This window comes from Mastacembelus armatus, chromosome 4 (assembly GCF_900324485.2).
Source record: "Mastacembelus armatus chromosome 4, fMasArm1.2, whole genome shotgun sequence".
In the NCBI taxonomy this organism is placed as follows: Eukaryota; Metazoa; Chordata; class Actinopteri; order Synbranchiformes; family Mastacembelidae; genus Mastacembelus; species Mastacembelus armatus.
In genome coordinates, this window is record NC_046636.1 from 13,549,532 (window position 1) to 13,566,309 (window position 16,778).

The following is a 16,778-nucleotide window of genomic DNA, read 5'->3' on the forward strand; positions in this document are numbered from 1 at the left end:
GAGTCAAGGTGGCAACCACCCATGCGTCTGAAGTGAGAGCAGTCCAACAGCTGAGGTGCTGTTGGGTGAAGCTCCCGACCGCCGGCTCGGACTTTTCATCCCCTGCCCCCACGGCCCTTAGGGGCTTTGGGGGGGCGACGGGGAGGACGCTGGGCCCAAGGCTTGCTCCTGAAAGCCCCCGCCCACCCTCAGCGCTCGCTGATGCTGGTAAGGACAAGTAGCAGGGTGGGTACTACGCAGCAGCCGGGTCCTCGGAGCTGCTGTCCGAACTCTGAATGTGGGTGGGGGTGCCATGGTTCTACTGAGGCTTGACAGCTGCTGTCTGGCCTCCCGAGCCTGAATGGTGCGCTCCAGCGCTGCTGATGCAGCTGCCCCAAACAATTGTCCTGGTTCCACAGGGACACTACAGAGGACTTTGCGACACTGCTCAGTCAGTGCTGACTGTGCCAGCCATATCTGATGCCGAGTCTGGACAAGAAACGACATCATCCTACCCAGCTCATGGGTTAAGAGGGCAAAAGCCTGCAATGCTGCATCACTGAATGCCGTAGCGGAAGCTGCATCTGTGGTGTCCGGTAAGGAGGCCGATAAGGCAAACATCAGGTGCGCCAGTGAGTTTCCCAGATGGCCAGTACACGCGCCGGCGTCCTAGGCCCTTGTCACCAGGTCAGACGTGACCCGGCATTGGGGCAGCGGGCACCGGACAGTGGGGCGCAGGGCCTCCTCAGGTGTCACAATGAGGGAGGCAACCGCTGGCTCCACCACTGGCATGTGTGCCAAGCCAGCCTCCGCTGCGTTGTGCATGGATGCTAGGACTCGACCATCTGCTGAAAGCCGAGACCTGGCTCTTGGGTCCCTCCAGCAGGCATGTAGCTCCTCCAGATATTCTCTGGAAGGGGGAACAACAAAGGCCATAGGGGGCCGCCCACGCCTGAAGAAGGCACTCTGCGGGTTCGAATCAACCTGCTGTGGGATCTCTATATTCAAGCACTCCAGCGCCGTGCGCATGAGGCATTGCATCGAAGTGTGCCCTGTGGCACTCAGTGAGCTGTGACAAGAGGATACCAAACTCGTGCCTGAAGCCCGAGAGGCCCCCTCCACAGCATCATCCATAAACTGGGAAGCTGAGGCGGCCAATGAAAGGACATTGTCCTCTGGGGCCCAACCAGGCCCAGGCGGAGAGGATGGCGCTGCTGTCGCTGCTGGAGGGTCTGCGTGTTGAGCTAAGAACACAGATCTCATCTCAGCTAATTCTGCTGACAACCTGGCTACTCTCTGTGCACGAGGCAAGTAGCTGCAGTTCATCCATGGGTTGTCAGATAACCCTTCCCTTAGGTGATCCGGGCAGAGGTCATGCCCATCCTCCGGCTAAAGTATGTCACCACAGATCGCACAGCAGTGAGCTCCCGCCATACTGAGAGGCTTCGCTGTCTGCCCCAGTGCCAAGTGGCCGTAGTTCCCTGACGCTGCAACCGCCGCCAAGGGGAATAATCCAGCTGCCGAAAACTGGGAGCGGGGAGCGCGAACGCTGCCGTCACCAGTAGAGGCTGAAAGTGCCGCCTGTATTTCCTTTTTTTTTTTTTAATTATAAAGAAAGCAGTTACAGCGTCTCAACCGCAAGGGAGAGATGATGCAGCAAAACCCAATTGGGAGCGGGGAGCGCGAACGCTGTTGTCACCAATAGAGGCTGAAAGTGCCGCCTGTATTTTCTTTTTTTGTTTGTTTGTTTTGTGTTCCTTTTTTTTCCCATAAAGAAAGCAGATACAACGTCTCTACCGCAGGAGAGAAACGATGCAGCAAAACAAAAGTGGGAGAGGGAAGCGCGAACGCTGCCGTCACCAAGAGATGATGAGATCACTCCTAATAGAAATAACTACGGCGCTTCCACCGCCGCGAGGAAAACGATGAGTTAGTGACCTAGGAGGGAGTGGGGAGCGGAACCGCTACCGTCACCAGTAGAGGCTTCAGGTGTAGCCCTGTTAAAGAAATCAACTGTGGCGGTTCAACCACCGTGGAAAACACAATGCGCCAAAGGAAAGTGGGAGAGGGGAGCGTGAACGCTGCCGTCACCAATATATGGTCACACTATCGAACCGAAAAAGAACTACAGTGCTTCTACTGCAGCGAAAAAACGATGCGGAAGTCACCTAAGTGGGAGTGGAGAGAGCAAACGCTACCGCCACAAGTAAATGTTTGTGATATTGATAACCGGAACGCCGCTATGGCGGCCTGTGCAGCAATCAAACCCTGCAGCAGACAACAAGTGGGTGAGGGGAGCGGAAACGCTACCGTCAACCCGCACTGAGACACTACTAACGAAAAATAACTACAGCATTTTCACCAAGGCAAACAAACAATGCGTCCAATGCCGAAAAAATGGGAGAGGGGAGCGCAAACGCTACCGTCACCAACAAATTAGGCACTCCAAACAGAAAACAACTTTTTCTGCTGCGGTACACCCACAGCGAAAAAGCGCACAATTATTACCTCCTGGGTAATGTAACAGCGAGAAAATCTCGAATCCACAGTCGCAGCCCCTGGAGGGCGGAATCCCGCTTCTCCGACCCCTGAGGTCACGGAGCTCCCAGCAACTGGTAAGGAGTGTGCCGCTTGCTAAGCTATCAGCCACCATGCGAACCACGCGCGAGAAAAAAAGAGGAAAAGAGCCTTGGATGACGCCGGAATATATCACCTCTAGGGGTCATCCAGGGTCACACATGACTTTGTTGATATAATTACTTGAACTGCGCATGCGCGAAGGGAACATTCAGTGCTTGCAGCACTGCCCTCTGGCGGTCAGAAAGGATGAAATAGAACCACAGATTCCAGGAGGGATTTGCAAAGCTGCTCTGTCTAAAGTTTCACAGTATGTTGTCACTGTGTGGACATGACACTTTTCTGTATTATGTTCACCATTTATGTAATCCCATATGTAACAAGTTAAACCTGTAGTTTGACAGGAAAACAAAAGCACAAGACTGGGGAGAGCTTACACACTTTACATTGGATTCTGTCATATTGTGGCTCTCACAGTGCTCTCTGCTGCCTGTCTGACAGGAATTTCATATACAGAAGAGAGAGCCAACATGAGCGTGTGCCACTGAAATCACAGCAGGAAACAAGTCACATAATACGATTATGAACTTTAAGACAGAATATGTGTTTGACAGAAACACATCAGACCAAGAAAAAGAAGTCTTCTCAAGGCTTTGAGACAAAATGTGTGTACAATTTATACAATCTGACCTGCTCACGTAAACAGACTCAATGAACACAATACATTACACCACGGACACACCATCACTCAATGTCCACATCTTGTGCAGGTGTGTAATTGTTTAACAAGCCTATATCGTAGCAAAACAGCTTTCTTTGCTGTGTGTTTGAATAAGTACCTCATAATGTAGCATTGTTTTGAAGCAATGTTTTCTGATTTTAGCATTATTTTTTAAAAATACTGTCCTGAATGCTTCTCATATTTTAACAATTGCTTTGATTTTATTCTCTCACTATGTAACATGTTTCCAGGGATTACACAGGAAGAATAACACTGTCCCTTAAAACCAATAAATACATTTAGAACAGTAGCATTAAATAAGAAACTGTAACCTCATAAATTGGTCAAAACCTCAAGTGTGGCTATTTTATGAGGCATTTTAGTTTTTCAGTCCCTTTAATAGTACAGCTTCACTGCTTCCGCACATGCTCAGTAATAAAGAAAAATCAAACCGTACTGACCTTCCTCTGACTCCCAGAACTGGGGGACAAAGGTTGCTTTAACAGGTGTGTAGTACAGTTGCTACAGTAATCCTACTATATTAAACACTACCTTTGCTCAGCCTGTGAATTGAGAAACCCTTTAAACCCCTTTGTAGAAAAATTCCAACCAACAGACTAGCCTTTCTCATTGTGGACAATTTCAGTTTTTCCTGAAAGTCAGAAGGCAGCAGGTGAGACGGAGAGTGCTGTGTATGTACAGTTCAGACACAATTGCAGCAGATTTGCTTACAGCAGTGCAGTATATTGACAGAGAACAGAAGCGCTCAGTGTATCAGCTGCAGTGTAGCATACTGCAACCTTCCTGATCACACATTTCATGGAGCTTTAATCATCCACAGTCAGACAACACAGGTGAGATGCATCCCACACCTTTCCTACCCACAGTACTATAGCTCAGTGAGGGATGACCCAATTACTGTACCTGTGTGCTGGCCTATCACTCAACACTGCAGTGAGAAAGAGACTTGCAGAGCTCCATATAAGCATTAACACGGCTGCTTGCAGGTGAATTGTAATGTTGCTGTACACTAGCTGCCAAAACACACACTCTTACTAAACTTAACCACACAGCTGCACTGTGAGCTGTAGTCCAGCATGCTACTGCTGACAGAGACTTTTCTCCCAAAACAAACAACAACATCTGACTAAGCTGACCTTGGAAACCAGTCAAGAATGACTGAAGATTCTCAGTCGTACAGGTGAAGTTATCTAGAACTTAGGTCAAAACATTTCATCACTAATCCAGTGGCTTCATCACTCTAAGGGAAAGCCAGTAGGAAAGTCAAATTTATATTTCAGGTTGGCTTCACTCCACCCCTGAGCCTGAATAGGGTCATTAGGTGGACTATTGCCCAACCAAGATGACTCCAAAGGCACAATGCAGAATCCTTAGTAAGGTAAAGAACAACCCATATGTAAAACCTAAAGGCTTGAAGATATTCCCAACAGTAAAATCTGGTAAAAAGACTATCATAATTTGGGCTTGCTTTTCTGCCAGAGGGCCTGGAACACTTGCCATCATCAAGGGAAAAATTAATTCCTAAGTTTACAAAAATATCCTATAGGATAATGTCAGGGTGGCTGTGCACCAGATGCAGCTTAATAGAAGTTGGGTGATGCAGCAGGATGGTGACCCAAAGCATCAAAGTAAATCCACCACAGAATGGCTTCAGAAAAAGAAAATTTGCCTTTTGGAGTGGCCAGATCAGAGCCCAGACCTGAACCCCATAGAGATGCTGTGCAATGACCTCAAGAGAGCCCGTCACATCAGATATCCTACAAATGTGGCCTAAAACTCCTTTTGAATGCTGTACAGGTGTGATCCAGAGCTACTGAAAGCACTGAAAGGTCATCACTGCCAAAGTAGGTTCAACAAGCTGTTAACTTCAATGGTTCACTGACTTTTTCCTCTAGCACTGTGAATGTTTAATCGGTATGTTCGATAAAAACATGATAAATTAGAATTGTTTGTGATTTATCAGCTTAAGTGCATTGTGTTTGTCCATTGATGTGCCTTAGATGAAGATCAGATCACACTTTATGGCAAATTAATGCAGAAAACCAGGTAATTCCAATGGATTCACACTCTGCCATTGTAAATGAATTTCCAACACCAAAATCCCTTGTAGTAGCTCTGCAACTATCTTTGGCTAAAAAAAAAATCCATGTTTGGATACCCACCATCCTTCAGGCACAAAGGAAATGCAAAATAGGATGTTGCTATGAAAAATCTAAAGCTAATTGTTGGCTCTTATCACATGACCTCTGGCGCACTTGATGCATTCTGCAAAGTTGGGATTTTTTCATCACTACAATGCCGATGCAAATGAAAATACATGCATTGTGATGGCATTACTGTGTATTGTGAGTGCGTTTCTGCAACTCTGTATTTTTGTATATTTTGGCAGAAAAAAATACGCTGAGTGAAAACATTAAATCAACATAATCTACACAGCATAATCACCAGTGTTAAATCAACACTAAACACATAATGCGCACATAATCTAGCACTTCTCTCAATCGAAATAGATTGAGTAGTATTGATGAATACTTTATGCGGCTTCATGTGTGGCACCAGTTTACTCCCCCCTTCTCTGACGATGCACACAAAATATCAGTTGTAGTCCCAAGTGAAGCATCCATCTGACAGCGTAGATAAGTTTTTATTGACAAGCAATGGTTATATATATTCTTATCTAGCATGTTTATTTTGTAGCCTATTTATTCAGTCATTCAGTAGGACCTCTGCCTGCAGATTTTTAAAAAAAGGTGGAAATGGTCATTTTCTGTACAGCATAAAGATTTCAGTAATCCCCCATCCCCTTCTCTCTCTCACACACACACACACACACACACACACACACACACACACACACACGCAGATTGCAAAACTGTGAACATGTTCATCTTAACAAATGTAAATGACCAAAACAGTTTCACCAAACAATTTGTAAATGTGCAATATAGTGTCACTATGCTGTAAATGTTGAAGCGTAATATAGCCAAAGTTCTATGTGAAAGTTCGATACAATGTTTCCACTTACTTTTCCAGTGTTAATACACTGATTATAGTATATTTTTTATTTCTATTGTGTATATTCTGATTACCAACCCAGCCTTTCTGTGTGGAGTTTGTAAGTTCTCCCCGTGCTTGCGTGGGTTTACTCCGGGTACTCCGGTTTCCTCCCACAGTCCAAAAACATGTATGTCAGGTTGATTGGTGACTCTAAATTGCCCATAGGAGTGAGTGTGAGTGTGTGAGGCTGTCTGTCTTTGTGTATCTATATGTGGCCCTGTGATGGACTGGTGACCTGTCCAGGGTGTACCCCTGCCTTTCACCCGAGAGAGAGCTGGGATAGGCTCCAGCAGATCCCCGTGACCCTGGTTTTCAGGAAAAAGCGGGTATAGAAAATGGATGGATGGATGGATATTCTGATTACCTTGGCTGTTACTTTTTCTTTTTACATGTTATATGTCAGCCTCCTCTCTGAAATGAAGTTACTGTATACCTTGGTAAACCACAGCCATTATGTGTGTGATATGCACACTGCTGCAATTTGTCAGTCTACATGACTGTTTCTGTTTTGCTGTCTGTTAAAATAATTAATGAAGTTAAAAGAGAATAAAATATAAACCTTGACCCCAGACTTACTTGCAGAGAAGAACTCAGGCTGGAATTGAACTTGAGTTGTTGGTGTGACAGTGCTATGCTTTGTATCTTCACCATCCTCCCTGATAATCAGCTGTATGCTGATGTTTCTTAGGAATGACACAGTTTGAATGAAAAAGTAGACTACAAAATATTCATTTGGGAGCGCTGATTAAAAATACTGCAGTAGTAGAGTGTTAAACCTTTGGTCCCCCCTCTTTGTGGTCAGCTGTATTGTGTTTCAATGAAGCCCAGCTGACAATATTTTTGCTGATAAAATTAAAGACAACCTATGGTTTTGACAGCAGCTGTGCGATATATGATATTTCACCTGGTGGCAGAAAGGAGAACTGCATGTTGTATTTTTTTTTTTTTTTCTTTTCTTTTTCACCCTACTGAAGAGTTAAAACCACTGCATTCCTGACACAATTCCTGGCATTCCTGCCAGGGCACCGCAAGAATATAGTTTTGAATCACGACATCTGTATTTCAAAGTTGATAACATGATGGCATGATCATTCATGCCTTTATTCAACACACCTTGTCCATATTTCTAGCAGAAGGTTGATGTTTGTGGGATAGAGTTAAAATAAACTACAGTAAGTGTTCATGGTAATGAAGGAACATGCCACCCTGTGCAACAGTGTGGCTCACTGAATTGTTTTTCATATGTTTTGGAGTTGACCAGTAATCTACAATGACAAAGTGAAAACATGTTTTTAGACGTTTCTGCTAACTGATTAAAAATCTTTTTTTTAAATATTGCTTGCCTGTCCACTCTGTAAAGGGAATCCTTTCTTGTTTCTCTTAGTTTCTTCACTTAACTTTTATTGGAGAAAAAATCTGTACCACCTCAAGAATGGAAGGTGTATGCTTGTAGAGTTGCCTAAGGCAAATTTCTGATTTGTAGTATTTATCCATAAATAAAACTGGCCTGACTTAAATGTCGGTTTGAGTCTGTTCATGGGATTTATTGACAAAAAGAAAAATATAGAATATCACCAGTTTTGTTTAGTTTCTTTCTTTATACTCTGATCATGGTGTATAATATATTTATGTTGCTGTTTTGTCAAAGGTTCATATCCTGTTTCCTAGGTTAAGGCTGGCAAAGCACAATGATTGAGGTTCATTAAGTTAATTAACACCTCCTTTGTACCTGGCCATTTATAGTCAGCGCCTCTCCTGTTATGCATATAAATATTCTGCCAGAGTACATAGAGAACTCTAGTGCTTGTATCTATATTAACCACCTTTCCTGTTAAAATGGCCTTAGGCAGGCCATCGCAAAGGAAAGAGGCACCTCAGAGAATGGTTATTGCTGGCAGAGAGTGAATAGCAGAAGTCAGGAAAACAGTAGATAAGGAATCTTGCACTATAAAAGACACTGATGTTCATTAAGTCCCTATCAATGCAACCAGTAGTAGCACTCAGGGCTATGACAAGTGCAGGAGGCTTGTTTGGAGTGATGCCTTTACTTGTTACTAACTTTGTGCGCTCTCTCTCCCCTAGTTTGGGCTCTCTCCCTCTCTCTCTGTTCTCTCTGTACCTTCTGCAGGTGTCCCTGGTCCTGGAGCTGTATATCGCTGATGTGCAGTTACTGGTCCCACCATCCTGCAGTGTCTATCTGTTGTTTATTGTTGCTGTTCTTTTCTCTCTGCTCTATCCACTCACCCCAACCGGTCAAGGCAGATGGCCGCCCAAACTGAGCCCGGTTCTGCTGGAGGTTTTTTCTTCCGTTAAATGGAGTTTTTCCTCTCCACTGTCGCCAAGTGCTTGCTCATAAGGGAATTGTTGGCTTTTTAGTTTTAGTTTTTGTAAAGTGCCTTGAGATGATTTGTATTGTGATTTGGCGCTATACAAATAAAATTGAATTGAATTGAATTGAACTTGAATGTCACAATCAACCAAAAGAGAAAAGTACATGATGTTTTCTGCAGAAAGGCATACAACTGCATGTGAAAAGTAACCCTCATCTTTGTCTTCACCATCTCCCTCCCTTCATCCCCTTAAGCTCTCCGTTGGTTCACTTTATGACTAATGCTGCACTCTCATTACCCAGTGTCCTGCTCTTGACTCTGCTGCATCTTCTTCCTCTTCCTCTCTCCCTATATGTTTCTCACCTCTCATTTCTTCCCACACACGCACATTCACACATATACGTCTACTTGAGTAAGAGGGAAATGTCATTGGAAACCTACCAACACTGAACTGACATTTCTGGTACATAGTACATAGAAAAATGTCTTTTGATAAAAAAAAAATGTTTTTCTTTTTTAAAAATCAACAGGCTGCAACTGTTTAAAACATTTTACATTTTAAACATTTAAACACCTGTAAACAAATGTGCAAAGCCAATTTTGATTTTGTTTTTACTCTTAATAACTTAATAGTTAGTGAGGAGAAACATATTTAATGTCAGGCTTTGCTGTGAATCATTGTTAACCCTCTACCTTCCCTGCCTAAGAGTTTGGCAAATACACATTAAGTGAGTGCCGCATAGTTCAGCTTTGCCTAATGTCCGTGTCCTTATACTAATACTAATGCAATGAAAATCCAATCCTCTTTATAGGTCTTGATATATTTCCTGTTCATTGATGAAGATTTGTTTTTGTTGTGTAAATGTTTTTCTGCTCTCAAAAAAATCTATAGTGGTCTGCACTCCCAAATGACTGTAAGGTGCCCAGACTAAAGATACAACTATATGGACAGAGATTGGCTGTAGAGAGTAACTAGCTATTATTGGATGGACATGTTTCGTTATCTACCAGCAAACGGGACTCTTATCGTTTCATACAGCCCAACAGTGGACCTTCTTGTCTGTAATATAAATTAACTTTCATTCGTCATTCATACAAAATGTTCCACTATTAATTTTATCCTCAATGTATGTGCTAAACAAATTACTAATGTCAATATCCAATATCCTAATGTACACTACAATGCAAAGTGTTGGCTTTTTTTGCGTAGCTGCATTATTGGCGCCATGTGCTGCCAATCTCTGCTGACAGTAGGCAAGAGGTGGGGTTACATCCTCGACATATCACAGGTTTGACAGACAGAGAAATACAGACATTCACAAGCTTAAAATTATGGGGTTTATGTCAGTCATTTTAATATTACTGTATATGTATGGATTCATACTGACAGGCAGGAAGAACACTTCTACCTCAGTTTAGAACTTATCGATGAAGCACTCTACACCTGGGTTGTCCAACCCTGGTCCTCGAATGCTACTGTCCTGCTTGTTTTCCAGATATCTCTACAATACCTACTGCTGATTATCTGGATCAGGTGTGTTAGAAAACCTGCAGGACAGTAGCAAGAAGAATAACAACTACTGGACTGTGACATTGCTATTTTTACAACACTCGGATCTGGAAATTATGATGATGCGTTGTAATGATCAGTTGCATTTTCAGTTGCAATGTTAATAGTGTTTACTTTGACGTGAAAGCACCACTTTTGTATGTGTTGGTCTCCAGGCCAGGGGAGAGATCCTGCCTCAAGTGGAGGAGTTTAAGTATCTTGGGGTCTTGGTGGCCGGGCGCTCCCTTAGAGATAGGGTGAGGAGCTCGGTCACCCGGGAGGAGCTTGGAGTAGAGCCGCTGCTCATCCACATCGAGAGGAGTCAGTTGAGGTGGCTTGGGCATCTGTTTTGGATGCCTCCTGGGCGCCTCCTTGGGGAGGTGTTCCGGGCATGTCCCACTGGGAGGAGGCCCTGGGGAAGACACAGGACACACTGGAGGGACTATGTCCCCCGACTGGAGGGACTATGTCTCCCGGCTGGCCTTGGAACGCCTTGGTGTCCCCCCGGAAGAGCTGGAGGAAGTGTCCAGGGAGAAGGAAGTCTGGGTATCCCTGATTCGGCTACTGCCCCCGCGACCCGGCCCCGGATAAGCGGAAGAAGATGGATGGATGGATAGATGGGTTTTCTCCAGTTTCTGGATTTAGGAGTTCAGGTTAGAAAACTTTTTCTTTTCTTTAGTTTTGTTTGGTCAGGTAAGGTTAGGGTTTGAATTAGAACTTTGGTTTGTTGTTTTGGGCATTTGTTCGACTCTAAGACAATAAATTGCTACCTTTACCTTAAAATCGTTTCTGCTGCTGGTTTCTTCTTGAGAGTGGGGAAGCATGGAGAAAGCACTCATGTTATGTCCAGGTTTCCCCTAGGCCGGGGCATAACACAAGTCAGTGCAGTCACTGCAAGGTTTGTTTAAATCTGGTTGGACAACTGGAGTGTATGGATTGTTTATCTGTCCCATTGCAAATAAATGGCTGTGACTGGCCCAGCTCATATGAGGCTGGAGGAAAACACTCTCTGGCAGGAGTTCCAGACCCACATTCTTTCTCTAGCTTGGCAGTACTACAGACCAGAAGTGCACAGTCATTGAGAAATATTGAAAGGGTGTGTGATATTGTAGCTGTTTTAGTGCACTGCCTCTTGCAGTCATTGCATGATCAACATGTAGTATACACATAAAAATATAGTTTCAAATGTATGGTATTGTATGTATCTGATATGATATCACACCTTTAGAGTGGATCATATCCTCTGTACTCCCTAATGTGACCACTGCACAGTCTGAGTAACAGCAGCCACACTAATTTCACCTGTTGTCAGTAGTGACTGAAACATCATCAGGACATGTGCAGGGTATTTGCTCATGAGCTGCTTCTTTCTTTTCCTTTCCTGCCCCCTTCAGGGGTTGCCACAGCGAATCATCTGCCTCCATTTAACCCTATCCTCTGTATCCTCCTCACCCACACCAACTATCCTCATGTCCTCCTTTACTACATCCAAGAACCTCCTCTTTGGTCTTCCTCTAGGCCTCCTTCGTAGCAGCTCTAACCTCAGCATCCTTTTACCAGTGTATTCGCTATCCCTCCTCTGAACATGTCCAAACCATCTCAATCTGGCTTCCCTGGCTTTTTCTCCAAAACATCTAACATGAGCTGTCCCTCTGATGTACTCATTCCTGAGCCTATCCATCCTCGTCACTCCCAGAGAGAACTTCGACAGCTCTGCCTCCTGTCTTTTTCTCAGTGCCACTGTCTCTAAATCATACAACATTGCTGGTCTCACCACTGTCTTGTACACCTTTCCTTTCATTCTTGTTGACACTCTTTTGTCACACATCACACCTGACACTTTCCTCCATCCGTTCCAACCTGCTTGCACACGTCTCCTCAGTTCTTTTCCACACTCTCCGTTGCTCTGGACTGTTGACCAGTACATAAAATCCTCCACCTTCTTCACCTCTACTCCCTGTAACCTCACCGTTCTACATGAGTCCCTCTCATATACACACATGTACTCTGTTTTACTGTGGCTAAGCTTCATTCCTCTCCTTTCCGGAGCAAACCTTCACCTCTCTAGATTTTCCTCCACCTGCTCCCTGCTCTCACTACAGATGACAATATCATCTGCAAACATCATGGTCCACGGAGATTCCTGCCTAACCTCATCTGTCAGCCTGTCCATCACCACAGCAAACAAGAAGGGGCTCAAAACCGATCCTTGGTGCAGTCCCACCTCCACCATTAACTCCTCTGTCACCCCTACAACACACCTCACCACTGTCTTACAGCTCTCATACATGTCCTGCACCACTCAAACATGCTACTTGGACAGACCAAGAAATGGCACGGGTAGAGGCAAAAAAGCTAGGACACATGGAATGTGTAAAGGACCATCCCTTAGTTATGCTGCTATAAGCCTAGACTGCCTGAGGACTTTTCATCAGTGCACTGAGCACTATATTGCTGATGTGCAGTTACTGGCCCCACAACAGTCGCCTCTTCTACTCTGTGCTCTCTAACATATTCCTCATTCATCAACTTTTCAAAATATTCCTTCCATCTTTCCATCACACTTGTGGCACCTGTCAGCACATTTCCATCCCTGTCCTTGATCACCCTAACCTGCTGCACATCCTTCCTATCTCTGTCTCTCTGCCTCGCCAACCTGTACAAATCCACCTCTCTCTCCTTAGTGTCCAACCTATCATACAAATCCTCATATGCCCTTTGTTTGTCCTTTGCCACTTCTACCTTCACTTTATGCTGTAAATCTCCCTGTACTCCTGTCTGTTCTCTTCTGTCCTCTCAGTGTCCCACTTCTTCTTGGCTAACCTTTTCCTCTTAACACACTCCTGAACTTCCTCATTCCACCACCAAGTCTCCTTATCTGCTTTCCTCTTTCCAGATGACACACCAAGTATCATCCTACCGGTCTCCCTGATCACTTTAGCTGTAGCTGTCCAGTCATCTGGAAGAACCTTCTGACCTCCCAGAGCCTGTTTCAGCTCTTCCTTTTTCAATTTCCACCATTTGGTCCTCTGCCCTTGTCCTCTTCATCTTCCTCACCACCAGAGTCATCCTATGCTGTCTGGCTACACTCTCCCCAGCCACTACTTTGCAGTCACTGATCTCTTTCAGGTTGAAACGTCTACACAAGATGTAATCAACTTGTGTGCTCCTGCCTCCACTCTTACATGTCACCCTATGCTCCTCCCTTTTTTGGAAAAATGTGTTCACTACAACCATTTCCATCCTTTTTGTGATGTCTACCTACCATGTCCTTCTGCATTCCTGTCCTGCATACCAAACTTACCCATAACTTCCTCGTCACCTCTGTTTCCCTCACCAGCATGTCCATTGAAGTCTGCCCCAATCACCACTCTCTCACCACTAGGCATACCCTGGATCACTTCATCCATTTCCCTCCAGAATTTCTCCTTCTCTTCTAACTCACAGCCTACCTGTGGTGCATAACCACTGACAACATTCAACATCACACCTTCAACTTTCAGCTTCAGACTCATCACCCTATCTGACACTCTCTTCACCTCCAGAACATTCCTAGCAAAATCATCCTTCAGGATAACTCCTACTCCATTCCTCTTTCCATCCACACCATGATGAAACAGCTTGAACCCTGCTCCTAATCTATAGGCCTTGCTACCTTTCTATGTGGTCTTCTGAACACACAAGATATCTATCTATTAAACCTGTTAATACAAACCAGTTAACCAGACTTCAAGTGTGTCTAACTGACATAAAGGCCTGGGTGACCAGTAACTTTCTACTTTTAAATTCAGAGAAAACAGAAGTTATTGTATTTGGGCCTAAAAACCTCAGAAATAACTTTTCCCAAATTATAGCTACTTTAGATGGCATAGCCCTGGCCTCCAGCACTACTCTGATAAACCTTGGAGTTATTTTTGACCAGGACATGTCCTTTAATTCACACATAAATCAAATCTCTAGAACTGCCTTCTTTCACCTGCGCAACATTGCCAAAATTAGGAACATCCTGTCTCAAAATAATGCAGAAAAACTAGTCCATGCATTTGTTACCTCAAGGCTAGATTACTGTAACTCATTACTATCTGGATGTCCCAGTATCTCCATAAAAAGCCTCCAGTTAATCCAGAATGCTGCAGCCAGAGTCCTGACAGGAACTAGCAAGACAGATCATATTTCTCCTGTATTAGCTTCTCTTCATTGGCTCCCTGTAAAATACAGAATAGAATTTAAAATCCTTCTTCTCACATACAAATCCCTTCATAATCAAGCTCCTTCATACCTTAAAGACCTCATAGTACAATATTATCCCTTTGCTCTCAGAGTGCAGGTCTACTTGTGGTTCCCAGGGTTTCCAAAAGCAGAATGGGAGGCAGAGCCTTTAGCTATCAAGCTCCTCTCCTGTGGAACCAGCTCCCAGTCTGGATTCAGGAGGCAGACACTCTCTGTACTTTTAAGGCTAGACTTAAAACCTTCCTCTTTGACAAAGTGTATAGCTATGCTACATGATGTGCAGTTACTGGCCCCACCAACCTGCTATTTGTCTATTTGTTGTTTATTATTGCTATTCTTTTCTCTCTCCTCTATCCACTCACCCCAACCAGTCGAGGCAGATAGCCACCCAAACTGAGCCTGGTTGTGCTGGAGGTTTTTTCTTCCGTTAAAGAGAGTTTTTCCTCTCCACTGTCGCCAAGTGCTTGCTAATAAGGGATTTGTTGGGTTTTTTTCTTTTTTGTAAAGTGCCTTGAGATGAATTTAATTGAATTGAATTGATCAGCCAATTCTCATACAAGGACATCAATTACTGAAGCTTTCTGAAGTACCTTTTGATACATGGGGTTTTCAACAGAGAATAGGGATAACACCAAAGGTACCTTTTAACATCAGTATGAGATGCCAAAGGGTACCTGCAAATTTATCAATATTTATTGCCCTGCTGTAAGTACATGTTGGAATAATTAAGGACATGTGAAGAAAGCCAAGGAGGCATACAGTCTTACCCTCTAAGACAGTGAGTTTGGCACTGGTGTTGATCTCTCCCACACTGCTAGTGGCTGTGCATTCATAAATGGCTTCATCACGATGGGTCCTTAAAGGCTGGATACGCAGCACTGAGCCAGAGCCGTCATCAAATTCAATCACCTGCCCAGAACACAGCATGGAAGGATGAAGAAGACATTTGCAACATGCCAATTTAAAATGTTTCCTAGTTTTTTCCTGTCTGTGGCAGAATCCAACGTTTAAACTCATGAGAATGCTTGTTTTTTTTAGTTTCAAAGAATTTATTCAGACAAATATACTGTACAAAAGGATATAATTTATAGCTAGTCCAAAACAATTTCCTTTTTACACCTTTTACCAACCACCAACTTATGAATGTGTTCTACCAAATACAGACTGTTATTGGATTACCATGGGGCTTTGAAGATATGTTTACATAGCTTTCAACTCTTTCGTAAGAAATGTGTGTTACGTATGGAGCTGTAATCAGAAAGGGGATTAGCATTACTTAGCATAAGGATTGCAAACAAACAGACAGACAGACTGATTGATTGATGAACTTTATCAATCCTTCCTAACAGTTCAGAAATTCACGGTTATTATTTATCTGCAGTGAGAATGAAGGATCTCTGGTATCATTCTGTTATGCAGTACAAGGAAGGGGATGTCTGATGAACATAATGCCTCATAACTTCTTGACAAAGTATGTTAGAACAATGAAAGTTTAGAAATTTATCTTCACTTTGATAATAAATATTTAAATACTTATAAAACCAAAAAACGCAGCTTAGATACAGAATAAAGATGGAAACTTAATCTGATGTTTGATTATTATAAATTATTGATCTGGAAAACAGGAGCCCCCTGATTAGGCATCACAAGGTGTTGTTTTTGACTCAGTGATGTCTCTTGAGCATCATACAAATTAATTAATTAGAAATAGCTTTTTCCAGCTGAGGAACATTTAGAAATTGAGTACTCTGGTATCAAAAGTGGAACTTGAAATGATAATTCATGCTTTTATTTCTTCTTGCTTGGAATACAGAAGGAACTTCACCACCCCCAGGTTTTGCAGAACTCCACTGCAAGACATTTGAGTCACATTAGTAATATACATCACACCGGTTTTAGCAGCACTTCACTGGCTCCCAGTTCATTTTAGGATTCATTTTAAAAGGTATTAAGATTTAGGTAGTCAACAGTGAAATATATAGTGCCTGAAACATGAACCAGGGTAACAATTTGTGGTTATTATTAATTGACCCAAAGCATGGTAGTGATTGATGATAAGGAGGTACAGTAAATATTTTATTTCCCACTTCCCACTGCAACATTAATCCCAATGCAAGCTTTACTGGTCTAAAATACAGTATCCAATCAACAGACAATTTACTTTAACATCTCTTCAATACTAAATGATAATTTATTCAATAACTCACCGAGACACTGGAAATTGGACCCAATTAAGACATATGTCTTTATAAATGAGACACTGACAACATTCAGTGTATTAAGATTGTTTTCTGTGTCCTGTGAGGATTACAGA

At 43.4% G+C, this 16,778-nt stretch overlaps 1 protein-coding gene across 1 annotated transcript in view; it reads right to left on the reverse strand.

Annotated features, from left to right (window-relative positions):
* The window catches only part of ptprfa (protein tyrosine phosphatase receptor type Fa), a 363,596-nt gene that overhangs the window by 307,781 nt on the left and 39,037 nt on the right, over positions 1-16,778 (reverse strand). Inside the window, exon 3 of the mRNA XM_026323606.1 lies at positions 15,232-15,373. Coding sequence (XP_026179391.1) covers positions 15,232-15,373 — 142 coding nt within the window. The remainder of the gene's footprint in view (positions 1-15,231; positions 15,374-16,778) is intronic.